General features: G+C 32.9%; 3 protein-coding genes across 6 annotated transcripts; 2 read left to right on the top strand and 1 right to left on the bottom strand.

Moving 5' to 3' along the window:
* Positions 1-333: 333 nt before the first annotated feature.
* LOC128879986 (tripartite motif-containing protein 2-like) lies at positions 334-7929 on the top strand. 2 transcript variants are annotated; one of them, XM_054129587.1, is made up of 11 exons: positions 334-473; positions 4578-4740; positions 4812-4985; positions 5062-5265; positions 5349-5597; positions 5676-5862; positions 6004-6440; positions 6529-6711; positions 6794-6901; positions 6989-7127; positions 7196-7929. In XM_054129587.1, the coding sequence occupies exons 1-11, from the start codon at positions 454-456 to the stop codon at positions 7432-7434; spliced, it is 2103 nt and encodes a 700-aa protein (XP_053985562.1). In that variant the 5' UTR covers positions 334-453; the 3' UTR covers positions 7435-7929. The 2 variants fall into 2 exon arrangements, with proteins under 2 accessions (XP_053985562.1, XP_053985561.1); XM_054129586.1 differs by lacking the exon at positions 334-473 and adding an exon at positions 2769-3703.
* Positions 7930-11406: 3477 nt separating this feature from the next.
* LOC128879988 (glucocorticoid-induced transcript 1 protein-like) lies at positions 11407-19043 on the top strand. 3 transcript variants are annotated; one of them, XM_054129590.1, is made up of 9 exons: positions 11409-12275; positions 13929-14089; positions 14178-14275; positions 14358-14500; positions 14587-14753; positions 14838-14967; positions 15304-15384; positions 16260-16395; positions 16665-19043. In XM_054129590.1, exons 1-9 carry the CDS (start codon positions 12035-12037, stop codon positions 16843-16845), a joined length of 1338 nt encoding a protein of 445 aa, XP_053985565.1. In that variant the 5' UTR covers positions 11409-12034; the 3' UTR covers positions 16846-19043. The 3 variants fall into 3 exon arrangements, with proteins under 3 accessions (XP_053985566.1, XP_053985565.1, XP_053985567.1); XM_054129592.1 differs by having other exon boundaries at positions 12134-12806; XM_054129591.1 differs by lacking the exon at positions 15304-15384 and having other exon boundaries at positions 11407-12275.
* A 1489-nt stretch (positions 19044-20532) lies between these two features.
* LOC128879987 (sorting nexin-29) lies at positions 20533-27107 on the bottom strand. The gene is made up of 12 exons (XM_054129589.1): positions 26738-27107; positions 25886-26148; positions 25150-25451; positions 24950-25075; positions 24608-24857; positions 24402-24531; positions 23907-24148; positions 23606-23821; positions 23381-23537; positions 23145-23285; positions 22924-23063; positions 20533-22812 (listed from the first exon to the last, which is right to left on the bottom strand). Exons 1-12 carry the CDS (start codon positions 26738-26740, stop codon positions 22728-22730), a joined length of 2055 nt encoding a protein of 684 aa, XP_053985564.1. The 5' UTR covers positions 26741-27107; the 3' UTR covers positions 20533-22727.
* Positions 27108-27138: the final 31 nt, after the last annotated feature.

Raw genomic sequence — 27138 nt, 5'->3', positions numbered from 1 at the left:
ATATTAATTTTTCCTGAATGATCAAAGTGATGGGTAATATAATAGTCAGAAGAATTACACGTATGTAGTTGTTTTGGCTAAAATAGTACCCAATCGAGTACTGAAATAGTACCCATTGTTATTTCTTTTTATCTGATACAAAGTTGAAATTATCTAACCAGTGTCACTTTCCTCGCGAGGATGCGATGTGGTGTTGACACAACTAGAAGGAATACACGTGTTTTGTTATGCCATCGTGGCAAAAAATCATACATAGTTTGTTGAAAGATACTTAAACTTGTAAACAGTCCTGCGATATCGTAGATCGGGCGCTCGAAACGTGCCATCATGGTGGTTTGTTAGTGTGCATATCACGCCTGTGTAAAATCCTTGTGACGCCATAAATAATATATTGCGCCAATACGTTCCCTGTGCAAAAATAAGTTACCATCTGAATTTATCAAAGGAAGCTTCATGAACTGCTGTCCATTCATGTGAGTATGTGACAAGCTTTTCGAAAAGATACACAGACACACGTACACATGCATCGTCTACACAATTTACACGACGGTACGTGACTCGCATTTTAGGGGTTGATAAAAATGGCGATAAAAATGTACGTTCATCCTTAGCTTTACTCACGCTTTTAATTTACCATAGACCTTGTCCAAATACAGTTTTCTTACTTTCTGTTCAATGTCACGGCTTCTGTAGCCAGGCATGCTGTGAAAACTGATGCGGGAAACAAACGAACGTTGTGTAAAAGATAAAATATACAAACTTAACTTAACTTATGCGCGCTAAAATAGCTATGGCTTTCGTAACGGGACGCTAAATTTATACTGAAAAATTATCGATATAACGGAAAACCGAATGCTAAGCGAATGAACAGGTTCTGCGTAGCGTAAGGTGTTGCATATAGATGAGAGGGGGTTGACGAAAACATGAAATTCGTGGGCTATAGAAAATATACAGCTGTCCGAGGGGCCGGTTGTAGCAAGTGCATGGAAGTAAGCAAAGCACACACAACGACCGCTACACCTTTTAACGGGCGACTGCGCAGTAGACAATTCAAGCGTCTATATGGCCGTGTACCTCGCGCAAGCATACCAGGCATTTCTCCGTCTTTGTACCACCGTTGGTGCTGTGCGTTTCCTTACCCTTCGGCAAACCCGTGTATCTCTCTTTCTTTATCGTCGCTTTCTCCTATACGTCTCCTCTCGCTCTCGTGGTAAACGCTTGACGGTGCGCCAATACTCAGGGACGTATTACTCGCCGCTGCCCCGGAACTGTTGCACATCCTGCACCCGTGTAAACAAACACCCAAAACACCATAACCTCTTTTAACAAACCATTCGATTGAAGAGAAGAAGGCTGCTAGTTCTTCGACTAGAAGCAGTGATACGAATGGTAGTATCTTCATGAACGTTGCCAATGTTTGTCAGTCATAACGTACGCATTTTATTTTTATTTTTTACTAACAAGACAATGCATACAAAGAACTACGAAAGTTCACGTAGAACTGCGTCTCGTGTATTATCATTTTCGCGGTGACTCCATTCTTCCATCAACAAATGATTCTGTTTTGTTATTTTATGTACGTAAATCATAACGCAACGAGAGCTGACACGCTGAATATGACGTGTTTGACAGCGTTATCTATTCACGATACTCCCGCAAAAACGTGCTTATCGATTCGGCCAAATTGTAAACACCGTGTCATCTCACGGTAGAGGGACAAATGAGGGATATTCGAACTTGTAATTTATAAACAATGTAATAAGACTGAAATGCACCGATCGAGACTACTTAGTTTCGCGGAAATGCGTGCAACCAGGGACGAACAGAATTTATTTGAAAAAGTATTCGAGCGATGAATCGCATTAGATACTTCGTATTCAGTCGATGTACAATAACAGAATACTTTTATTCGACTTCGTCGTCGAATACGGAAGGCATCGATGTCGTGTAATTGCCTGGTCAGAGAATACAGAATATATTAGCATGTTGTATTCAATAGCTGACTAAGCATAGAATATATTATGCGAATTCGATATTTACATTCTAATCTACGTAACAATTACCGGGGTCACGAGTGTTCTTTATATAAAATACGTTTATTTGAAAATTTACAGGTTTATTTGTGTATTCATTTATATTTACAAAACTCACAAGTTTATATATTTCATACCAATTTTGTGCACATTCATAAATTTACTTATTTATTCATAGCAAGTTCATGTATTCATAGATTTACATTCGATACTCGACAATACAAGTCATAGAAGTGAATGAATACAAAGTGCAAATGTCAATATTCGATCATAGTAGAATACAATGTATTAGATTGTCCCAAAAGTTTCTTTCGCTTTATTAATAAGTAATACATGCACAATAGTTTACGTTTTATGTTACATTATTAAATTGTGCACCATTCATTTTGCTCCATTACTGTCACAACATGAATATCTATGAAATTAGATTGTCTATTTATATAAACACGACTACATAAAATAATTGAGTGCAACTCCCGAAAGAAACTTTCGGGACAACCTAATATCATTGTTGTACGTGGTTTGTTCCAAGCACCGAATATGAATAATTAGCATCTCGTAGGTACGCGCAATTTTAAAAATAATTCGAACGCGTTCATCCCTGTTAAACGAGACGAAGAAAGGAATGAATCCCGATGAATCGTAGCCACGGTCACCCGCATAGTATACCTATCATTTCGTCCCTGGTAGTGGTGCCGGCTGCGGATGCAGGCGAGAACGTGCGCAGCTGTAAAACGTGAGTCGCTGCGCTCCGCAGCTGATGCGGTTTGTCGTGATCCGTGGCTGTGTTTTGTTTGGAAAAATGCGACAGAGACGCGACGAATTTCGACGGTGTCATTACTATCGTACCGAGTGGCTGGACAAATACGAAGCACGAAAAATAAATCGCGAGTGGTAATGACACTCAAAATACGGGAGAACGTCCGAAATGACATCCAGGATACGCGAAAACAGTAACGAAAGTGAAACGGATAGAATCTTAAACAATTGATACGTTTGTTTCCTTTTCTTTTTTTTTGTATTCGATTACTAACATGACACAAGATTTGGCTCCCGTAAGTCGTTCGAAATACTCAGATTCGTTCTAAGAGTCGTTTCCGTGTCGAGGACAATCGGTATCAAGAAAGAAAGATAGACAAAGAGTTCCCGTCGGCATATGCTTTGTGTTTAGTGGGCTCCTATACACAGCGAAATTGTGAGAGAGAAGTGCCGCGTTTACGAATTTACCATTTCACGCGTTTCTAGTTTTTACTTGATACGGACTAACTGTTGTTAATTTAAGAACAAAGAGTACGTCGAGTAATTTCGTATGAAAATACCGTGAACGTAAAAAAAAAAAAAAAGAAAGAGTTACTCGTAGAAAGTTCCTTGTTCCTGTAACGCTTAGGAATTCAGTGTTTTCATTGTTATATTATTATATATTTTGGTGTTTACGTTTACTAATTTGGCATAGTAGAATTAAAAAACCGTCGATTAGATGAATGTTATTCGACAAACCTGTTCGTGTTGACCAGTTTATTCCGTGATGAAAATTCATGTTAAAGAAGCGAGGTGTATTCCAAGCTTATGCAGATATCCCGCTAAAACGTGTGCAATGTAACGGATGTATACATTTCTCAAAACAACGACAGGGTTAACTCCATTATGGAGGCACTGCGTTTCGCTATACAGTGAGTTTATTTCATAAATGCTGTTATAGATTACCTATTGTTAAAATATGCATCATTCTGTGAGGCATTTTTGGTGCTAGTGTCTCTGCACCAAATTCTGTCGGCAAACAAGACGTCTGCAAGGCTCAAACAAAAATGTTCCAAAAAACCTCGTAAAAATATATTTCTTTATTTAGGAAACTTGAGATAAATAAATATTGACATCTCTGAATTAAAACTGTTGAAATATATGTATGCAATACGTTTGTATTGTTACATACACATTTTTTACATTGTTTATAAATTAGGTTCGATCGGTTAATTTCGGTTTGAGTTTGCGTCGATTGTTCGACAAGTTACAAAATAACGATATCGCGATCGCAGTCAAAGGGTTAATGAATATAAAAGATTTAGTAAGAAAAAAATTGTTTTTTTTTTTATTTTATTTTAAAGTGGGCCCCCTTCCCTTCTGCATTTTACCTTGGGCTCCATAAAAGTATAACGCGCCACTGTTTAGAACAACCGCGAAAATCAAAATGCGTTTACTTCGCTTTCTGCGATCGATAATGTTTTCGAACACATTATACACATACAATATATATTTATTTTCACTGGTTTACAAAAAAAATAAAAACAGTACAATGCTAACACAACAATCAAATAATAATGGAGCTATTTTATGGACTGTATTATTTCATTGTTAATTTATCCCTACATTGTTCAACATTAGATCTAGAAAAAATAATGTTTTAATCAATTTATTGTTAAATAAAAAGTAGAAATCTCATATTTAGTTCGTACTTATTACATTTTTGTATAAAATAGTTGAATGATTATTTTGGACTGCACAATACATGACTATAAATTTGAAGAGTTTATTTTTAAATTGCTCCAGGACACGGCTAGGGGAGAGGATAGTCAGCATGAGCTCTATGCTCGTGGAGACAGTTAGTATAAACTATGAAGATTTTAATGAAAGTTTTTTAACATGTGGTACTTGTCTCTGTGTTTATGATGGTGGAGAGCATACCCCTAAATTATTACCATGTTCACACACAGTAAGTATTATAATAATTATTTGTAATGTAGGAATGTTTTTTTTTCCATGCATATATATTTATGTTTATAGGTATGTTTACATTGCTTAACAAGAATTGCTGCATCTCAGACTCGCGAGACAGGTGCCTTTCGATGCCCCATTTGCAGAGAGTTAATAACTATTCCTGGTGGTGGAGTTCCTGCTCTGCCACCCAGTTTCCTTGTGAACCAACTTCTTGATCTCATGTCTAGGCAAAGACGAGAGGTTTGAAACAATACTTTCTACATACTTCTGATATATGTATTATTATGTCCATGTAAAACTCTCATTATCATTGCAGGTTATTCCAAAATGTTCAGTTCACATAAATCAGGAATTATTATTTTGTGAAACATGTGATACAGTGTTTTGTACAGCCTGTACAGGTGGAAATCATGCAGGAACATCTCCAGGATGTACTGAACATACTATCATACCTTTCAGCATTGCAATAAAAAGGATGTCTGAAATTTTATTATATAAAGCTAATGAATGTATATCCAAGGTAAAAATTTGTTATTTTGATTAGGAAATAAATTACTAGAATATTTAATAAAGTTATATTTAAAATTAAATTATTGATTTCAGTTAACACAGGCCCAAGATTCTGTAAGTACAGAATTACAACGATTGGATGCTTCTACTCAAAGGTGTCTGAATGCTGTTGATAATGAATTTGCAGAAATTATTGCAAAATTTGAAAGGAGACGTTCAGAATTACAAGCAGCTGTTACTGCCGCCGCAAGAGACAAAAAACATGTCTTAGAAGAACAGCATGCTCTCATAGAAGCTGAGAAAAATAAAGTGCAACGAGAATGCGAAGGTTTACAGTACCAAGTATGGAATTATCGTTAACACGATTTTAATGAAAATTGTATATAGGCATAGCGTTAAATATGTTCAATTTTTTTAAAGGTTGAAGTACGAAATATTACACAAAGAATTGGTAGTTTATCTGACCAACTTGATGCAGCATCAGCACTTAGTGAACCTAAAGAAAATGCCTTTATTACTTTTGAATTTAACCACAATAATGCGCTTTCTCAATTAGAGGATGCTCTTAATAACTTGGGAAGAGTACGTTCTAGTACAACATTGCCAGGTATCCTGAGGATTGATAATACAGTAAAGTACCTGCTTCAAAATTGTTATTAATCGTTATGCAAGCGTTGATTTATATTTTTTATACTAGATCATAAAGAAAGAATATTATTTAAATCAACTACATGTTTTTTTTTAATAGGTCTGTGCAGAGCCAGGTTGAAAGATCCTGCTATAGTTAGGTTACAAGCGTCTGTAATAGTAGAGACTGTTGATTATCATGGACATCCTAGAAATGTTGGAGGAGATCTTATCACTGCGGAATTAACATTAGCAGATAGTATCCATTCAGAAAACCAAAGTTCCAGTATTGACACAAAAGTTATAGATTTAGATAATGGTACATACGAAGTAGTGTTTCGACCTCCGTCTGCGAGTCGCTATGTTTTAAAATTGTCAGTTTTCGAGCGGCCTATCAAAGATTATCCATTGTTTTTTGATGCAACTGAACATAACGAACCTGTTAAAGTATACGGAAGACAAGGAAACGGGAAAGATGAATTTCATCAACCAGTCGCGGTTGCTGTTGATGACGATGATATGATATACATTTTGGATACTGGGAACTCGCGTATAAAGGTACAACATGTTTCAAATTACGATTTATATAAAATTATAAACCATCAAAACGTTCAAATTTTTGTTCTAAATAATATTACATTTTTAGGTACTCAATTGTGATTTAGAATTTCAAAGGCATATAACTAATGAAGGTCTTGAAGGTTGTAGCTGTACAGGAATTGGTATTTCCCAACAAGGTCTTGTTGTTGTTAATTGGAGAACGCGAGAAGTAACAGAAATGAGCTCTTTAGGAGACACAATTAAATCTTTCTCTCATAACGCATTTCAAGTTAGTATTTTCTATTCTAATAATTATATAAATCTTATATTACATTCGTTACTGATTAATCCCATACAACTTTACTATTCAGGAGCCAATTGATGTTGCGGTAGACAGAACTTATGGACATATACTTGTTGCTGACAATCGACAAAGTTGTGTTTTTGTTTTTGATTCTGATGGCAAAATTCTTTTCCAGGTTGGTTGATATTTACGATTCTTTAAATTCGATACACTTAATGTATTTGTCGTATGTATAGATTTAAAAAAAATATATATATAACAGGTTGGAAAGAAGAGTACATTTAACTTAATTAGAGCTGTTACTGTTGGACCTAGTGGTGAAATTATAGTTGCTGATAGCTGTATTCAAGTGTTTTCTGCAAAGGGAGACTTCTCAGAAGAAATATATTCGGAAGGCAAAGGTGAATCTCAGTTTTCATATAGACAAAATATATTGTCCAAGGAATTTTCTACTTACTATATATTATAGGAAAGGGCACTTACGGAGGTTTAGCTGTTGATGCAGAAGGTAGAATACTTGGTACTCGCACTGATAAAGGACGCAGTATAATCCAAGTATTAAAATTAGGAGGAGGTAATATTTTAACTGAAATTGATTCGCATAGTTCAAAATTACGACGTCCTTCAGGTATTGCAGTACTACCTCACAATCACTTAGTAGTCGTAGATTTGGGAAATGATTGTATAAAAAAATATAGATATTGGTAAAAGCAGTTGATTTTAAAACATAAAATTTATGTTCACCAGAAATGATTCAGATTACAGACATATACCAAAAATGTGTTTAGCATAGCTTCAATTACTTGCTTTCATAAAGCTTTTGTTATAATCCTACACATACTTTTATGTATAATGTCTATGTTGGCGTACATTTTTTATATACAATTTTTAAGAATTACTAACTTAGATAAATCAAAACAATTTTATCAGCGTAAAAAAATATCGTATTTAATAATTTAAGTATTACATATACATATGTATATAAAATGATTTAAGTTTATTTATGTGTTAGACTGCGACACATGTCGCGCTCCTAAAATGGAAGAGACTTGATTAGCGTAACGTAATTTATAGTATTTCGTGTCATTATAACTGTTAATTTAATTTATTTACTTAAAATCAGTAAAAGTGATTGTTTTTTTAATTTCTCAATACTTATTTGAACTAATGTTTAAATGTACTATAATACACGTTTTACACTGCCATAGTCCAATATTTTGACGTCACAATAGTTATCACAAGAATCTACATATTTCATAGAAATGTATGTATATAAATATAATTTTAGATTAAAAAAAAGTCATATAAGAAATTATTTTTATGATGAAAATTTAATTCAGATATTGAGTGATAAACTTGTATCCATTTGCAAAAACAAATACTTTTGAAATTAATTATCACAGTGATACTTAATGTTTGTTCTATCAAACAATTTTGAATATACAGTACTTCCTTGAAAAATATGATCTCGCTAAAACTACATTTAATTATACATGATTGAAATCACTTTTAAATTTAACGAATATGTAAGTCAAACGATATATCGAATATTGATAACATACTAATTATAACATTTAATTGGCGAACACCATTCAAGGAATTACTGTACATAGTGCAAAAAACGATCATACTACACTCACCAAAGGAATTTTACTCAAAACAATTATTTTGTATTCTTATGTACAGCCCTTTGTCCTTTTTATCGACGAACGTGCTTAGTTAATTTATATTACATCACATACTTGCATTTTTATCTATTCTGTGGTATTTTAATGCTTCTTTAGGATAAAGCGCAAAAATTTAATTTTATGGACATTAAAATGGTGAAAATTACTTTCATGTACTTCTTTTATAACCTAGAAATATTTCAAAGTGCTTTTTATGAAAACATTAACTATATCAAACAAAGTACTATAAAAATGTTCCAATAGAAAAACCATTCAAATTATTATATATTTTGTTACACAGTTCGTTAAATATATTTTGTATATCAACTAATGCTAATTATCATACAAAGCATTTTATATTTCCATTACATACTTATTTAACTTTTCAGTTTACGAGTACATACTCTTTAATTGATGCTACAAATTACTAGTATATTGTAAATAGATAAGTGAATAAAAATCGATTACATTGTGTGCTATTATTTTTCCAATATTATTCCAGGTGGAAATATTACTATGCTTTATTTGTATGAATTATTCTTAAATTTTGTATGACAAGTTTGAACAATACTTTGAAATTTGAAATTGTCAAAAGACCATAATAAAATGTAAATTTAGTTCAGAGAATTAATTAGAACATATAGCAATAATCTAGTTTTAGAATTTCAGAAACTGGAAATGATTCTGACGTTTGCGTCCTAACTGTTGTGCAACTAATATGTATATAAATGTAGTTTTTCGTAAATATTGTAACCATGTTCATGCTTCATGTTTTCCTTAATATTCGCTTCTAATTATTATATTAGTAATTAATTACTGTATTGATAATTAGTCATGAGTAACCGAAAAAGGCTGGTGTAAGAATTGGAATATATATACAATTTAATGTTGTGTTCAATTGTTTCTAATAGCTGTAAAGTAAGAAGTTACAATGACAAAGATAAGATTGTTATGTTATACAAATGCCTGCATTACATATAAGACTCCATTATTACTTGCATACCAGTTTGATAACAATGTGATACTTGCATTTTTCATACTAGTACTAGTACTATTTAACAGAGTTAAATCATAGTTCTATATAGTTACAAATAGTGCTGTTAGAAACTACAGAAGAAATACGTATGTAGCTTTCAATAATTGATGCAATTAGTCAAGAAAGTATGTATACTGATATTCATTTTCCAGTGTTAACAAATAACTATAATAGTAAACCCTATGAATGATAAGAAACCATAATTTTAAATAATTGATTTTTTTTAACTGGTGTAAAACATTCCTTGTAAATTGCTTTGCAAAATGATTTGCTATTACTTAAAACAATCTTATGTATGTATATACATAAATAAAAATGTAATTAATTATACTATTTAATTAGATTTGAGGAAAAAGCATGGCAGTGCCTTCATTAAATAAGTTTCCATGCTATTTATTTATTATAATCATATACAAATTCAGAATTAAAACAGATAAATGAAAGACGAAACAATTAAATTTTTTTTATAAAATAGAGTATTCTTTAATTCTTTTCATCACAGGATTGCATGACCCTCTTCGGCAAAATAAACATATAAACATTCTCATGTTAATCGAAACGTTAATTTCTCAACAAATCGTGCACTGTTCCCCGTTTTCTCGTTATTATCTAAAGAAAAATTCACCTACACGTTACCTAGTATACGTATTACACAGAAAAAAATAATTGTACGATCTTTAAATCGCACGTAATAACAATAATCGTTTGGTAAAAAGGTGTATTTAAGTTTTCTCTTACGAAAGATTTCCATAAAACGACCATAATAGCGTTAAAAAAAAATTACGAGTATAAGCAATTGAAATGGCCCATCAAAATACTGTAGCGTCAATAATATCGAGGCAAAGCTCGCGGTGCGATATTGACTCGATTGCCGATGAATTCAACCGATTCCTCGAGATTTCTCCTAGCGAGAGTATCGAATGAACGGTAGCGTGCACGCGCCGTGGCTGAAAAACGTGAGCTCGGATACTACGCCTGTGCTAGTACGTGCCCCCGTACACGAAAGTTATTCACACACGCTATTCATCGGCTTGTGCTCCTCCATTGCGTACATAACGTGAAACGTAAGACGCTACACACTGTGCCCTGTACGTGTATGTCGCGCCAGGTGTATGTAAGCAGAGTTGCGCACGAGTTCGTAACACGTATACCAAAACATACTTTCGATTGCCGACGCGTTTCGGTGGAAAACAAGGGATTCGGTGCGACTCGCGTAGCCTACGTCGAAGATAAGCGTTCGGGCCACAATCGTGTCGGAAAAAAGGTGACGCGCGAGTATCGGGGACGACGATAAACAACGTTTTTGGCAACGGAGCATCGAGGTAATCGGGAAAGGGTGAATTTGAGTGTCCAGGGTCGGCGACGGGATCACCAGCGCCTCGATGCAACTTTCAATTTAGGCGCCCCTTCTAATTTTACCAATTAAAAGTAAACGAAACCACGGTTTTCAAGTTTCAACTATCATTCAACAAGATTCACTAACTTTATGTCACGTAACGATATCGTTTCACAGATTACTGTCACGATTATGATCTTTTTAAAAATTGTGTTTTTCTCGTTTCTAACTAGGAAAACTCTTGAATAATCGTATCTCTACTTTGTCAGTTTACACGGAAAGCTACATTCGCGATACGATTACTCGCGTTACTCGTGTTTCCTTGATTTCACCTTTTTTATTCCTGAAAAGCTAATCATTTGTAGCTCATACGTGTAGTCCTCGGTGAAGTTGTTAAGAGAGGTTCGTCGTTGGACTTTCCGGTACAACATCTCGTTTCATTTGTCAAGGAGAGGTATTTATTTTCAAACAACAGACTTTTGAAGATCGAACGTTACGAGGACGAAACGTCAAGTTCTCGTAATGGTCTGGTCTGTCGACGAATGAGGAGGAGGTATCGCTCTGGAAAGTTCAACGATTAACCTTTCCCAAACAATTAGAAAAATTTTTCGTTTTTTCTCGTCGAAGAGCCCCCCCTGGTAAGGGACGCCCGCCCAGATGCGGTGTATACTTCGCTTCCACGTGAAGCCGGCCCTGTGAGTGTGTCGCTGCACGAGCGCGAAGCAGAAAGAGAGAGAATCAAAGAACGAAGGAGTGAGAGGACGATAGGACGCTAGCTACGGTGCTACGGTGGTAGTGAATGGAACGCGGCCCCCACGGGTGAGCGTAGTACGACGCTCCACGGGCTAGCGTTGCACCAATGACCAGCCGGGACGGGCGATCACGTGACGTGCGTGCCGAGCCAGCAGCAGAACATTGCAAATGACAAGACGCGTAGGGCATTGTCGTCGCGCCGTCGCTGCCACCGTTCACGTCGTCGTTGTTGGTGAATTCGTCGCGCCACCGTCGTCGTTGTTGCCACTATCGTCGATGAGATTCTCGCCCGCCACCGAGACGACGAGCATCATAAACGATTAGAAATCTCGTCGTCGCTGTCGGCACCCACCGCTGCTGTCGGCGCGTGTGCGCGACAAAGTCGCGGGTGCTCGGAGGCCTCGTGCCCTGAACGGTGCCCGCGGCGCCCCGTCCTTTTAGTACAACACGCACGATACAGTGTACCAAACACACCAGCATCCCGAGGGCCCGTGTGGCATTCGTCTACATGACAAAATGTCGGGATCACAGCGAATGCGAAAGTCCTCGCCTTGCTCGACATCGAAGCAGGGCCCAATGCGCGCGACTCTACCCGTAAGCTCGCTGTTACGACAAGGCCGGCAGGGCAGCAGTCTCAGGAAGAGCAATAGCAACAGTCCCACCGTATCGCCGACGAACGCGAATGCGTGGCGGGCCCGCATCTCGCCGGAGACCTCTTCCTCGGGACAACGAAGTCCCGGTTCTCTCTCTTACAAAGGTATTTACTGGCTCCACGGTGAATTTAAATTATTGGCACGGGGACAAATGTTACAGTAATAACTCGGTTATAAACACAGTGAAAGGGGTCGAATACTTTTTTTTTTTTTTTAAATTAGGAAATAGATTGTTTAGATCAGTGGCAGACAACCTTTCTTTGACCCTGGATCAGAGTTGATAAACAGATTTTTTTCTTTATCAAGTACATGGGTCAGGAGTATTTTTTAATAAAGTGGTGGTGTTATGGCACGCAGTAGTTAATATGAAAGTAAAGATTTGCTGAAAGGTTTATTTCTCAAACAAAAATAACAATAAAATCTTTTTTAACTCCACTTAATGACTTTTCTGATATTATATTTGGTTACGCAGTAAACTACTATTGTCTAACTACGTTAGTTATTTTCAAGCGAATACAAACCTCTTTCAATATTCTATAAGATGGTTCCTATACTTTTTTTTATAAGAGTGTTTACTATTTCAACAGAGAATCACAAAATTATTGCCATACTCAAAAGACATGATAATAAGCTAAGTAAGAAAACAATGAAAGCATACTGATATTTTTTTTATTATGAAGTAAATGATATAGGTTATGTGGTGACAATACTTTTTGATTTTGGTTTAGATTTCAAAAACAATTGTGTTTATAATGTTCATGGGTTAGTAATCAATGAAAAAAAGAGTAGTCACTACATCTAAATACAGACATGAAGGGATTAATGACTCTTCCAATGTTGTATTTTCTTACTTTGTTTTGTAATGTGTGAATCCTTGTTAGTCACTTACCTTTCCTGGATCATGTTGTATCATAATAATATAAATTTCTATGTTCCATCTGCCTATAAATCATTTGTATGATGTTATACATACTCTACATTGTCTCTTTTTAATGTGACTGTCATTTTACATTTTCCAAACCCTCCATTCAAATGCCAACTTTCTTTCTTCCAACATCAAGATATACCAACATTCGAATGTTTATCACATCTTTGTACATTTTGTGAAACATTTGTAATCTGTTGCATTGTTGTCTTTGTAATTGTTTTCTTGTGATTTTGTCTTTTGCAAACATTGCAAATATTTTTGTTTCATTGAGTGTAAAATACATGTTGTAGATGTAATTGTGTATAAATATATTGATAGAAGAAACAAATGATGAAAGAGATACTAAATGTCTTATATTTTTCTTGATATATACTTTGTTGCAAATTTATTACTATAATCGAGCATCTTAAAATTTATGTGAATTGTTAATCATGAAACAGTATTGTAACTGTAAGTATAAACTGTGTACGTCATTGAAAAAAATATAGTTCAATCAGTAATATGTGATAATATTTTTAGTATAAATAATACTTTCTTTGCTTTATGAATATCTTTTCATCTATAGTTTTATAATCATTTTTTCTATTAATTTGGCAACCGAATACATACTTTTAGATCGGTTCCACAAGAAACAACTCAAAAATTCAATATATACTTCTTCCTTCATCCTTCCTAAGTAATCTAACTTCATCCAGTAACCGAATACATTCTAGATAGACCGGTTCTGGTTTGCATTTACACAATGATATTATGTTCTTTACTGATAAATATCTGTGTTATGTATTATAAAATTTGACAAATGTTCATTTAAAATTTTTTTTGTGTGTAGCAAAATCAAAAACATTAAGTGGAAGATGCAGCGAAAGTTTAAGCGGAAACCAAAATATTCGGAGGACGGCGTCGTTAGATACTATCTATTTGAAAGGACAATGGCCCCGCGATTCGTACTACATTCATTCCAGTCTTCTTTTGGTTAATAAATCTACTCAGGTATATTAACTCTATTTAACTTTAAGAATTCTCGTCTTTAAAAAACATTTTGTTATATATTTGTTCTAATTTAACATTTCGCTTATAGACAGAAGAATGGTCCAATGAACCAAGGAAATTACACACACGTCATCCTACAGAACAAACTACCACAGATGAAAAATTAGAAAAGTACTTCAGGCATCGGTATGTAGAATTTTTTAAGGCTTTATTTCTTTTAGCAACAATATTAGAAATAGTATTCATTACAAAACAAAATGTAATGTAGATTACAGCGTACAAATAAGGAGGGCACCAGCAGTAGAGAGAGGACAGCTGCATTTGGACTCATAATGCCTGGTGGACCACCACCTGCCTTTCCTGCAGATCATACAGTACTTCCACCCAGTATTGCTTCTCAAACATCTATACGTAAGTCCGTTTAAAAACTTAAAATGATATAAAAATATTTCTTCTTTTAGACATCGTTATGTATATTATTTGTATTATTGCATTAGACAACCAATTTAGCTTGAGTACAAAGGCAAGTCCCATGAACATCCCTATGAAACCAATGAGGCCTCCAATGCGTTCTTCTATCGAAGGATTGAATCAAGAAATTGAAGGACTCGTTCTTAAATCTGCAACTAACCCTAGTGATCCTGATCATCCAGTGGAAGATAAAGTAAGTCATATTTTATGTTTAACGGTAACTCTCTAAATGTAGTCGTACAAATCAATTTTAATTTAAATATTTAATCTGTTACAGTACGCACGATATCGTGAACAAATTACACCAGAAGGGCATCGTGCACCACTAGCAGACTTACTGAGGGCTACCCGCAGCGTCAACACACAAACACCAGCTACAGACCTTCCATCCAGTTCTTATTCTTCAGGTAATTTCAGTTTTTTATCGATTATTGTTTAAGAATATTCAGATATGTGAGGTAGTGATCAGTGTTCTCACATCATATATGGCTGTAAAAGTTTTACATTAAACTTACGAAAACTTTCCAATTGTTACATTAGTTTCAATATTTGCAAATGTGTAATTATACTTAATATTCGTTAATAGTATATTTAATACAATAGTTTTTTGTAATTTGGGAAATACATGAAAAGTTATACATATTTTTTGATACATATATGTACCCATATATGTGTGAACTATTTCTGGTTATTGGTAATATTATAAATAACAGACTAACTATGGTGTGTGCCTGTTGAGACAGGCCCTCCATCTAGGAATTCTGAGTCTCCGCTGATTCCTGGTCTTATGGATGCCTCCCGTCCGCCTAGCGATCTCTTACAAGGTTGGCGCATATTTGTGGAAATGTTCCTTTTGTTTTTTTCCATGAAATTCCTTTAACTGAATTTGTTTGTCCTAATTTTTTTAATTTTTTTTTTCTGAATGTCATTGTTCATCTAGTTAATGAGATTTTACATGTCTGTCTACAAATGTTTTACTGTCTCATAAATATATGTGCACACAAATATATATTTTAAATCTAAAGTATGTGCATGATTTGTTTTGTTTTCAAATATCAAAATGTATATATTTTATAGGACATCGAATATCAATACCATCAATACTACATGTGGAATTTCTGATTTTTCACAATTAATTAAAACAATACATTATGACATTACATGGTAAACGAATCTGTTTTTAATAAAATACGATGTATTTATAATATTCTTACTTACTGCATTCATGGTTGCATGCAATATTTTATGCCTTATATAGTTGTTTTACATACATATATATATTTCAACGCAATGTTCTTAGAGCCATTTTTATTACATATTGTTACTAAATAAAGTCCTAATAGTACACATTGTTGATTAAAATACAACATACTTTACAATGTGGAAACGTTATTTTAGTAGAAATTTTAATATAATAATTATATAATTGCACGATAGAACGATAATAAAATATTCATAATTGATATGTATTGTTACATTTATTTAAACGTATTTGTATTATTAGCAAAGTAGGATGAAGTTTAATTTTAATGTTTAACACCATTTCCAATTTACGCGAATGTATGTTCATAAATATATGCATTGGATGATTTCAGTTTTTAATAGCATGATTTAACAATATTTGTTTTTCAATTTATGTATACAATATGACAGCACTTTCGCGTTATTACTAATCTAGATATTGCAATGTATCTTTAAGGTGGAAGTCGTGGTTCAACCCCTGAGCAAGATAGAGAAGGACGTCTTGGCACCTCTCCTCACATTAATAGGTTCCTAGCAAGAGAACCACCTGATGGCTGTGAGAAAGTCAATCTGAAATTTGTAGAGGATGCCAGGTAATTCCTCATGCATGTTTACTTAAAATGAAACCACTTTGTAGGCAACTCAGACTGTATTGTACAGTAACGTACCGTCCATTTCATCCCATTCGTAAAGAATAATCTTTCAGAAATTAGATTGAAGATATAATCCGTGTAGAGTTTAACCAAGGGAAGATTACCTAAATTTCTCGAAATAAAATAATGTTCCTCATATGCTTGGATATGTTTAAAATTTTGAAATGTATACTTCAGTATCACTGAAGCAATTATATTTCTATGTATAGGCGACCCATGATAGACTTGAGCAAACTAGACTATTGCCCAAAGCCGTGTGTAGCATTCCAGTTAAAACCTAGCTTGGGATCAGCGTTCCTGCCATTACAACAGCCAGCCAGTCCAACGATGGTTGCAAGTGCATCACCCTCTTCGCATACAACACCAACTACACCCCCTCCAAATCCATAGTCCTGCTCTTTACCTTATGAAATAATGTTTATAAACCCAATTGGTACATATATTTTTTTTTAACGACCTCATGGGTAGAAAGTCGTTTACTTTGATATGAAAGCATATACCAACAAAGAAAAAGTTACCGAAAAGCAGCCTGTTTCCAGTGCGATCCAACATTCGGGTATCGTGATTGTGTAATTAAAGCAGTTATAATTGCATTGATACAAAATATTAAAAAAGCATTTGAGCTCCGTTAATGTTTGAAACAATAATAAATACGAGGAACAATAATTTGTGATAACTAAAAAACGACATTTACGAATGAACATTGTGTTCTACAGGGAAAAAGACTAATAAAATTGTGTATTCTAAATTTAGTGCTAAAATGTGCTAAATGACTTTAGTTTTGTATACAGGGATAAATATTCAAAATGTCGAAAAGTATTAAATTTGATTGTTGGGAAAAGCAAAATTATACTGATACAAAATGGGTACACGTGCCTGGATATGTACATTGGTACCCTCTATAATGTTTTCATTAGATCTTTATCAATTTAAATAATTCGATTGGATAGTGAAACAAAGCAGAACAAAACACTTGTTAGAATTTTGTATCGTTTTGTATTATTACTTGTATGCTGAAAATATTCAAATTATTATATGAGGAGCACGAAAATAGTGTATCCCTATGGTACATTATTTTTTAGAATTATATCCTCTAGATTTATACACTTACATTCTTTACTTTTCTTTTTTAGTGTCGCGTATGTAAGATAAAGGCATAAATTAATTGTCACGATAGTTTATTTTGTATTACGTGTACAAATGTGCACTTTTGCATAGTTTTCTTTTTATATTAATTTCTTAGGCAATAAGTTTGTACTTTGAACGTAAAGTAAGCACTTTGTTCTATTATAGTGTTCAGTGTCATAAAGCAACTTATGGAACTTAAGTTAATTACAAGAGTATATTTTATTGTTTAATAACTATATTACCATAGGGTTACAAAATTTTTGGTTTAACTTGTATTATGTTAGTTTACTATCTGAATATGTACAACCAATACAGCATGTAACGACAGGTTGATGAATGTATGATAGAATGAACATAACGATACAAGGTCGAAATGTAATGAGTAAAAATATGAAGAATGGTAAAATTAAACATTGATTCCAGTAACAAGTGACGACATATGTGCTTTAAGCCAGTGCGGTATCAGATGTGCATACAAACGGCTCCCTAACTTGGCACAGTATTGGTGTGACTGTAGGCTTTTGTATAAACGCGGATCGTAATAAAAAAAAAAAATTATAATCTGCGTTCTATACAAATGACAGTGTGCATGTGTTGTAATGTCAGAATCCTGATTAAACCATCCACGAATAACATTAAAGTTCGTTGCATTATCGAAATAAAAGATTTTGCACGAGTGCAATTAATTGGAATGCTTTGAAACTCGTTCAGTGCTTCAAATTTACGTTAGCATTGTAAAATACTTGGAGTATGTGGTCTGCAGGGAATATTATTACATTAAACTTCATAGCTAGCAGTTACGTTGATTTCTTTGAATTTTCTTATGGTAAGAATAATCAAAGGAATACTAAATATTGTAAAAAAATATTTTGATATAAACTGTCTACACTATGTAAAAAGATCAGTAGTTATTCGTGCGATGGGTTAACTTATTATTTAGTATAATGCAGACATAGCCACTCAAGAAGTTCAATTTATTTTTTGCTTTCTAATACAGAACGTTTTGCAAACGATTTTATAGTTATGGTCTGAGGAATAAAAGGATCTTAATAAAGTATAAGATCGAGAGCAGGGAAGAACAGTTTTTTAAATACAATAGTAATATACTTTCTAATATTATAATGTATCTAGCTACAACAGTGAAAAATGTTAACACATAAAGTACCTGGCACACTGGTCTATGCTCTCTTTTATCCAGCTCACTAGGAAGTTCATGCCTTAGAATGCGTGGCAAAGTGTGCTAAATAGACAGGAAGGTTAATCAGAGAGTCAGGATATATACAAAATGCACTGGCTAGTTAACGAGTATACAATACAAACCTAATCTGCTATCTACTAGCTTAAGAAGATTTTCTTTTATTTATTTTCGCTATGGACCTAAATGACATTATCCCATCGCTGTAAGGATATGTGAATGCGAACGTCGAGTTTGCAAACGCTCCAAAATGAAAAAAAAAGAACTTATCGAACGCATATTTCATCTGTTGGCATATTTTCACTTAACAGAGGAAAAAGAAAGATGTTTTAACATAACACATTGTATTAATCATAGTGAATAAAACGTTTCATACTTTTACTAATAAGCAGAGGAGGAAATTACTTTAGAAAAAGGCTAGCCTTATTATTTTTTACTACACTCATAAGGCTCCACTTTTTAACCTTCGTGTACTTGCATAATGTGTTATCATTATTGTTAGCTTTTGTTGTCAATTTCATGAACATAGGAATGTGTGTAAAGACTGCTACACTAAAGATTACCTGTTATTTGGATATACCTAAATTTAAAGCGAAATAAAATTAGGCTCAAATTTCTCCGGTTACCTATGATCCAATATAGGGATTATAATTCGTTACTAAACGATCCTTACGTGACTACTGTTCGGTACATTCTTTCTACATATCTAAATCTGAGCAGGCTTCAGAATGGCAAAATGATTATGTCAATTACGAATTCATTTATCCCTAGGACTGTCCAGACGTATCGTTGTAAAGTTTTCGCATAACAAAAAAAAAAAACAACAAAACGAAGATTGTTGACTGTACATTGTAATTTGTAAGATGCTCAGAATTATGAAAACTTTTTTAATGCATAAAGCTTGTATGTTGCAAAGGGAATATCTTAACAAATTTTATATATTTGGTGAAGATAAACGCAGCTTTTATTCACTGTTTTATAATAAATACATGAAATATTATTTATTGTACTTTATTCTAGGCGCAGGGATACAAAATTTTGTTTATAATATGTCATGTTGTCGCGTGTTCATATCAATTTAACTATAATGAATTCTATATTATAAAAATATATTTTATTTATTTTGTATAATTAACTTTCTGGTGATTGTAAATTAATATCTTTGGTTGATGAATTTTTCTATTTATTAATATATGAAGAGTATCTTACAATGTAAACTTACGAACACAGTACTAAACACATTCGCAACGGTACATCGAAAATCAATAACTTTAATTAAATAATACATAAGAATCTATCGAATCTCGAATCTGTCCTAGGGCTAAATCAAAATTAGTCAGCGAAGAGAGCTAGTGAATGTAAATAATAATTTAAAGCCGTTTAACGATGAAATCTTTGTACGGAACGTAGTGACTAAGGCCAACGAATTCTGTAATTTTCGTGCGTCTCGCGAAAAAGTTCGTTGAACGAAAAATACTTGTGGATCAATGCGAACTTTTAAAATATGTATAAACAAAAATATTACCACAATACTGGCCTGTCCATAGTCAACTGAGATTAGACTCCTTCTCCGAACGGCACAATGCAATTATCAAAATCATAGTAATCGTTAACTTTTTTTATAAATATATATGTATGTATATATATATTTTTTGTTCGAAATTTTTAACATCAAAATCTTCGAATTTTGTTATGTTTCCGATCGAAATTTTATAATTATCGAGATTGTATTTTCTTTTTTTTAAATGAAGGCATTTTTACTTTTTTTTAATCATTATTCTTACTCGATGGAATTATATATTTTTTTTATTTGAACAATAATAAATAATTCATTTAAACGATAATCACATGCATTTCTGTGAATCGTAAATCAAGGTATCGATACATTTTCACGAACACACCCATTTAATATCTTTTTTTTTTCTGTTTTTTTTTCTTTTTTTTTAGTTAGCACTGCGCGTATCAGTATTGTAAAGTATCTTAATTTCTCATGATCCAGATTCATTTTCTTCAATCTGATGATTTCTCATGAAAACGCTACATGTGTATAGATAAACTCATATTTTCTGCGGAATAAAATACTCTTTAAGTGATAAGTTTACGCATTGTATTTTTCGTGCATTATCGAATTTAAAAATATAAAGGCAAATTAAAATATAAGATTTAGTATGTAAAAGAATATTATTGCCTTATTTTTGAGTATTTCATCATTATTATTCATTATTTATATTTGATATTCAAAGTTTTAATGATTCATATGTTTAGAGATATTTTTTAATTACTTTTTTTTCACAATCTTCGTTACTTTTTTTACGTTTTTGTTAATGATTTGTATTAATCTCTTCTAGTATCCATTGAATCTTAAGTATCGATTCTCCATATCGTTATCGAAACATTAAATAACATATTTAACGGTTTATTCGATTATTTCTCTCTCTCTCTCTCTTGCAAGACAAAATATTAGATTGTATGATACTGTCTTGAAAATGAATGTGTCTGATTTATAAACAATTTTACAAGTAATGTAAACGTGTATCGTTACGTTACGAAACTTACTATGATTATGATGCTATGATTGCGACGCGCTATAACATAGATTCCATAGATTCGTTTAAAGCGTATATAATTACATCTAATACATCGACTACCACACAATCTTACTTGTTCGATACATCAGTATCGAATTAAATGTAAGCGTCCTCAACCCCGAAAGCGACAAATATCGTTGCATCGATATTTGTCATTTATTTTGCTGCTTTCTTGGGCAACAAAAGAAAATGTTCGTATCGCGCTGTCGTTGAACACACTATGATTACAATAATGTACCGTTGGTTCCTTTGTAACAAACAAAAAATGCATTACGGTTCCACAAACTCGGTAGTCATTGTATTAATGATAATTATATTAACGTCTTGATAAACTTTGCTATTACAAGAAACTTTTATATCTCAATATGGAAAGGTAAAACGCAGTCTTGTATCGCTCAGTACAAATATCGATTCGAATTACGATTGAAATTCCTCGTTGAAATGAATATATTTATTGTTTAACAAGCGTTACGCTTGAGGAACAATGAGTTTTACGTGAGAAATTTGTTCTTCGACAATTGGTTCTTTGAGAATTCTCTAACCTTACCTCTCCATAGTGAGACTCTTATGCAAACTTGTTAAACCTGTGAATCTTATATGCGATTAGTTGTATTATTTACCAGCATAATACTGTATGTACTTGTTCCAATAACAATATGCACTTTTATTTTTATCATAAAGTATAAATGGAAAAGTGTACCTTTTTATATTACTGTTAAGGCGCCTTACATGAATAAAATTTTTAGAAAACGAGATTCAAGTCAATATTGTACAATTCAATAAGAACGGTGTACGATACTTTTTCTTTATAATTCTTTGCGTTGTCTATAGTTTTTTAATATACCTTTGTTGGTACATACGTTAATCAATCACCTCTCATATGCATTTCAATTCATATTTTTTATTTGATAAACTACATTAAAAAAATATTTTTTAATATGTTTATTATAAAGTATATGGCATATAACAAATTTATATAGTGTATAAGAAATATATTTTTTTATCTGATTGAAAGATTGGAGATAGGATTAGTATTTCTCTTTGAGCATGAATTAGACTTTTAAATAATACTACATATAGACATTTGTAAAAAAAAATAATACATACTTTTGTAAAAAAGATTAACTTTTAATTATTTTGACTACATATTAATTTTATACATATTATCGTATATAAACAGCATATGTGTGAATGTATGTTAATTGTGTTTGTATACATACAGGCATATGCTCATCTCTTTAATTGTCAACAATATATATATATATATATACACAATATATATATAGAGCAACATAAGTATTTTATACATTAAAATAAAAAGGCTTCGTGTATGTACAAATTGTCTATAAAAACGTTAATAATTATAAACCCATGTATTGAGGGGAAGAAGAAAATGTGTTTCTTGTAGAGTTATTTTTCCTCGAATCCTCAGTATTAGGGTTATCACTAAAACAGGTAATGCTTGTTTTAATGTGGACATGTTTCTATGCAAAACTTTATATAAGATTTTAACAAATTTTACTGTATCTAGTAATTTGGAATGTATAAATGAATTACCCAAAGAAAGGCATTAAGGATATAAGCGTCTGTCTACTTGGTCTGGACACAAACGCGGGTGAACATTGTGCTAATCTCCCAACAATCCGTCTTAACCATTGCTGCAATTTTTGTCGTCTTTCTTCTACAAATTTAGCATCCTAAAAATACGGTATATGAAGTGAAAGTGATGTGTCGTATTATTCTGACAGCTTCTATAATATCCATGTTAATATATATACCTTATTTCCTATTGTCTTCTTTGGTGGAAATTCGAAAGTAGTAATAATAGTATCATGTTTTTTCAATTCTCTATAAAGTGCATGAAACTGCGCATATCGTCTATATATATTCCATTCGGTATCTCTAATGCGTACATATATCTGTATCAAGTAATACAGTATAAATATAATTTTATGCGTACGTTTAAATCATTGTAATATGTTTATATTTTATGTGTATGTGAAATTTATATTACCTGATAAACGTGGTGAATATCAGAAGGTTGGCCTGTAAGAAATGCAGATGGAATCCATATATGAATGAGACATGGAGGTTCTGATGGTAGGTCATCTTCATTCAAGGGGCCACGAAGGCACTCTAATTCAGCTTGTAGTAATTTAACTAATCTATCCCTACATAATTTTTTCCGAATGTTAATATAAAGTACATATGTTAGTAATTAAATATATAGTAATCATACCTATTAGTCAATTGAAGAGTTAGTCTAGCGTTAAATTCCATTAATTCCGCGTGCATGTCTGCGACCTGAATTAATTTTTCCTCGTACTGTTGAGCTTCGTTATGATAATCTAACGATGGATCCTCTTCGGAGACTGTAGTGGAATCGGAATCTCTTCTTAACATTTGTACTGCCGTTACATACTTGCGTAATTGTTGTCTTAATAGCTCATTTTCCCTATCGAATCACATTGGAATTATATTAAATAACGACAAACTTCTACACTTTTTACAACAAGATATTTAATTATGGTTATTTTTACCTATTTAATGTTTGCAACTGTAACTCGTGTCTTTCGAGATAATTTTGGTGTTGTCTTTGTAAACGAGCAATTTGCAATCTACTAGTCACGGCGTCCTCTTTAGCTTGTTCTAGTACTTCGGTAGTTGCTAAAAGTTTTATTCGTAACGCCTCTATGTCTAAACTATCTGCATCTAGATGAGCATCTAACCCTGCAAGTGGTTCGGTAGCTTCCACTGCAGCTTCTGCGACCTCGGATGAATCCTACGGAAAATCATTTTTACATTCTTACAAAAAATCAGCGTAACAAAATTTTGTTATATTGATTTTTAAAATAATAAAATAACTTTTTTTGTTACTTATAGAATTTAATACTGAAGAGGACTTATGTATTAAGTTTTAAACGTTATAATTTTATTAAATAAATACTTAATCGGCTATCATATATAAATTTTTATTTATGGACAAACATTGTTTATCAAACATTTATTACGAATTCTACTATCTCTATACATACATCTAAGTAGTTCGGTAAAGCTATCAACATGTCATCTAACGTTTGATCTAAAGGTGATACAGGAACAAGTCCACCCATATTCTCTGAATCTGTAACTGGGGTTAATACTTTCTCTTCTTCGAATGATTCACTGAAAAGTTTGCAAGTATTAACTTAATAAACATATAATTAATTATAATAAAAGTAACATTATCAATTATACCTACCGTTTCTCCCACTCGGAAGACGGTTTGTCGGCCGCTACGTTATCATTTGTTTCTCTTTGAGATTGCGACACTGATAAAGTAAGCGACGTAGAACTTTTTGTTGATATTATTGTGGGGGAATTGAGACAGGTTGGAGGTGCGCTAACGGAAACGGTAGTTTCTGTAGTCTCCGACGTATCGTCTTCGTTATCGAAGGAAATTATATGCGTCGGTACTTTTTTTCTTTGTTTCTGTTGTTTTAAAGTAGGCCCTAATTCAAATATCGCCATTGTTAATACTGATATTGCAAATTTGATTAATTTCTGGATAATAATCATTATAAAAATTGTAATGATTAACTACCTGGTACCGCAGACGATATAATTGGCTCTGATAGTGAAACCTTTTGTTTCTCCATATCTTTATCCCTTAAATTGTTATCCAATTCTTCGTTATCTACACTAATTGCAAATAAAATGCTACCAAGACCTAATAATTGAAATTATATATAATAGATTTTAATAGACAAAATAGCCAAGTATAAAACTATATTGTTTTTATACCTGCAGCCACATTTGGCAGTACTGCGCTACGTTCTTGGTCAAGTAAAAATGCCCAATCTTCGTAGTATGGAGACAATACAGTAGGGTCGATAATAGTATGTAAATGGCGTTCCAGAGAACGCTCATTTAATACTGCTCTGAGCCATGCTCTACCACGACCATAATCCGTATGAACTCTCTTCAATATACTAAAACGTTCTTGTTCATGCCACGTTAATTGCTCTTTTATGCATGGCCAAAATGCCATATCTGATATGCTGCATGATTTTGTATTACTACCGGATACTATGTCGGACACATGCCTGTAATGGTACAGATAATACATATCAACACAATGAAATGTGTAGTCATAAATGAATTAGTCATCTCATAGTGGTATCTTTTTAAACACTCGTCTGTATGTTGATATCCTACAAGTGATAACCATTCAAAATATGAAAAGCAGTGCAATATTTTTTTGTGAAATGTCATTAGAAGAATTGTAAGTAATTATGTACATAAGTGTTGACCTTGCTGATTACAAAGGCTTTAAAGTATATTGAATGATATATGTCACTGATTATTTAGAGTAGTAAATACATGTATTGCTCGTTGTTAGTCTTCAATAATTATTAATTAATGAATTTTCTAGTAAACTATTTGTTTCAAATTGTCATGCAAATTCACTTATTTTTACTACAAGGCCGATAAAATTAGCAAGGCCAGCAGAATTTATGCAAAAATTCTTTTTGATTACCTTAAAGCTGAGTTAATTTTCCCAATGCAATTTGTACGTAATCCGTGACTAAAAATTGATTCGAATACATGACAGAGATGTGAAACAGATAAATCTAATTCAGTTGCTAATTCAGTACGTCCACCAAATCTAATGTGACACTTTTTTGCAGCAGCTAATAAATCTTCCAATAGTTTATGACGTTCTGCTGCATGATCATAAGTTTGATTAGCATCGATTACATTATGGGTGCCTGGCACAATTGCTGACATCATACGTAAAGCCTAAAACATATGTGCAATTATTGTAAGTATTAAAATTTAGTTTATAACATAATTACATAATCGCAAATTTGTACAATATTAGAAATGCTTTACATAGATTATGTAAACATGAGAAACAAAGAAAAAAATTTCACAATTTCAAATAAAACACGAAAAATGTTTACTCGACGTTCAACAATAAATTATGTTTTAAAAAAACGTATTAACGATCCAATTTTCACATACATACGTCCGATTTGTATTCGGAGTTTTTAGAAATCGTAATAATTTGTAATTCACGTTCGTACATACTTAATTTATGTTAATTTCATTCGTTTATTTACGTAAGTGCGCGTGATTATCGTTGGATACAGAAAAGAAAAACGGAGCACAATAAATTAAATACTTTCTAATGCGTAATTTCTATGTCATCCGTTCCAGTACGTGAAACGAAGTTTACATCTATTTTCAGTTGGCACAGTACGTGATCGTCATTTATGTTAATTAATCAAAAGTGTCGCGTAACATGTTCCTCGTTAATTTGACAGGCCAATATTGACACGAATGATCAAACGGTAATTTTGGCTTTACGTAAAAACTAAATACATACCATGGATATGAATCAGTGAAGATCACCGTCGATTTCCTTTCAAATTGCAGTCATTATTAAAAAAAGTTGTACAAAAGACGTGCATAAATATATAATCATTTCTCGGAATTGTTATATGTACAGAACTTGTCATCGAGAATAGTGCATCGTAACTGTCTCATGACAATTGACAAAGACATTCACTTATAACGACTAGTATACAAATTTACAGTGCAGTAACTTTCAGGGGCGGAAACTTTATCTCCTCATCCTTGATCATTCTCTTCCAGCACAGATCTGCACAGATGTATCTCGATGTATCCATGTATCATGCGAATCAGATATAAAACGGGCATAGAAAAACTAGCTCTGTTTGTTGAGCATTTTAGGTATAGTACGTTGGTATCGTACGTTTACGATGC

The sequence above is a fragment of the Hylaeus volcanicus genome, chromosome 7 (assembly GCF_026283585.1).
Source record: "Hylaeus volcanicus isolate JK05 chromosome 7, UHH_iyHylVolc1.0_haploid, whole genome shotgun sequence".
Taxonomy (NCBI): domain Eukaryota; kingdom Metazoa; phylum Arthropoda; class Insecta; order Hymenoptera; family Colletidae; genus Hylaeus; species Hylaeus volcanicus.
The sequence above is the reverse complement of the archived record's forward strand: the minus strand, read 5'-3'. Positions and strand labels throughout refer to the sequence as shown.

Excerpts from the sequence above, each read along its gene's own strand:
- LOC128879986 (XM_054129586.1), top strand. The coding sequence starts at position 3,678 with ATGGAGGCACTGCGTTTCGCTATACA. Across the intron at positions 4,986-5,061 it reads TGTCTAGGCAAAGACGAGAG|GTTATTCCAAAATGTTCAGT; the intron begins GTTTGAAACAAT and ends TTATCATTGCAG. Across the intron at positions 6,902-6,988 it reads ATGGCAAAATTCTTTTCCAG|GTTGGAAAGAAGAGTACATT; the intron begins GTTGGTTGATAT and ends TATATATAACAG.
- LOC128879988 (XM_054129590.1), top strand. The coding sequence starts at position 12,035 with ATGTCGGGATCACAGCGAATGCGAAAGTCCTCGCCTTGCTCGACATCG. Across the intron at positions 14,968-15,303 it reads ATCCAGTTCTTATTCTTCAG|GCCCTCCATCTAGGAATTCT; the intron begins GTAATTTCAGTT and ends CTGTTGAGACAG. Across the intron at positions 16,396-16,664 it reads AAATTTGTAGAGGATGCCAG|GCGACCCATGATAGACTTGA; the intron begins GTAATTCCTCAT and ends TTCTATGTATAG.
- LOC128879987 (XM_054129589.1), bottom strand. Across the intron at positions 24,532-24,607 it reads TCTTCCGAGTGGGAGAAACG|TGAATCATTCGAAGAAGAGA; the intron begins GTAGGTATAATT and ends CAAACTTTTCAG. Across the intron at positions 23,822-23,906 it reads CAGTTGCAAACATTAAATAG|GGAAAATGAGCTATTAAGAC; the intron begins GTAAAAATAACC and ends GTGATTCGATAG.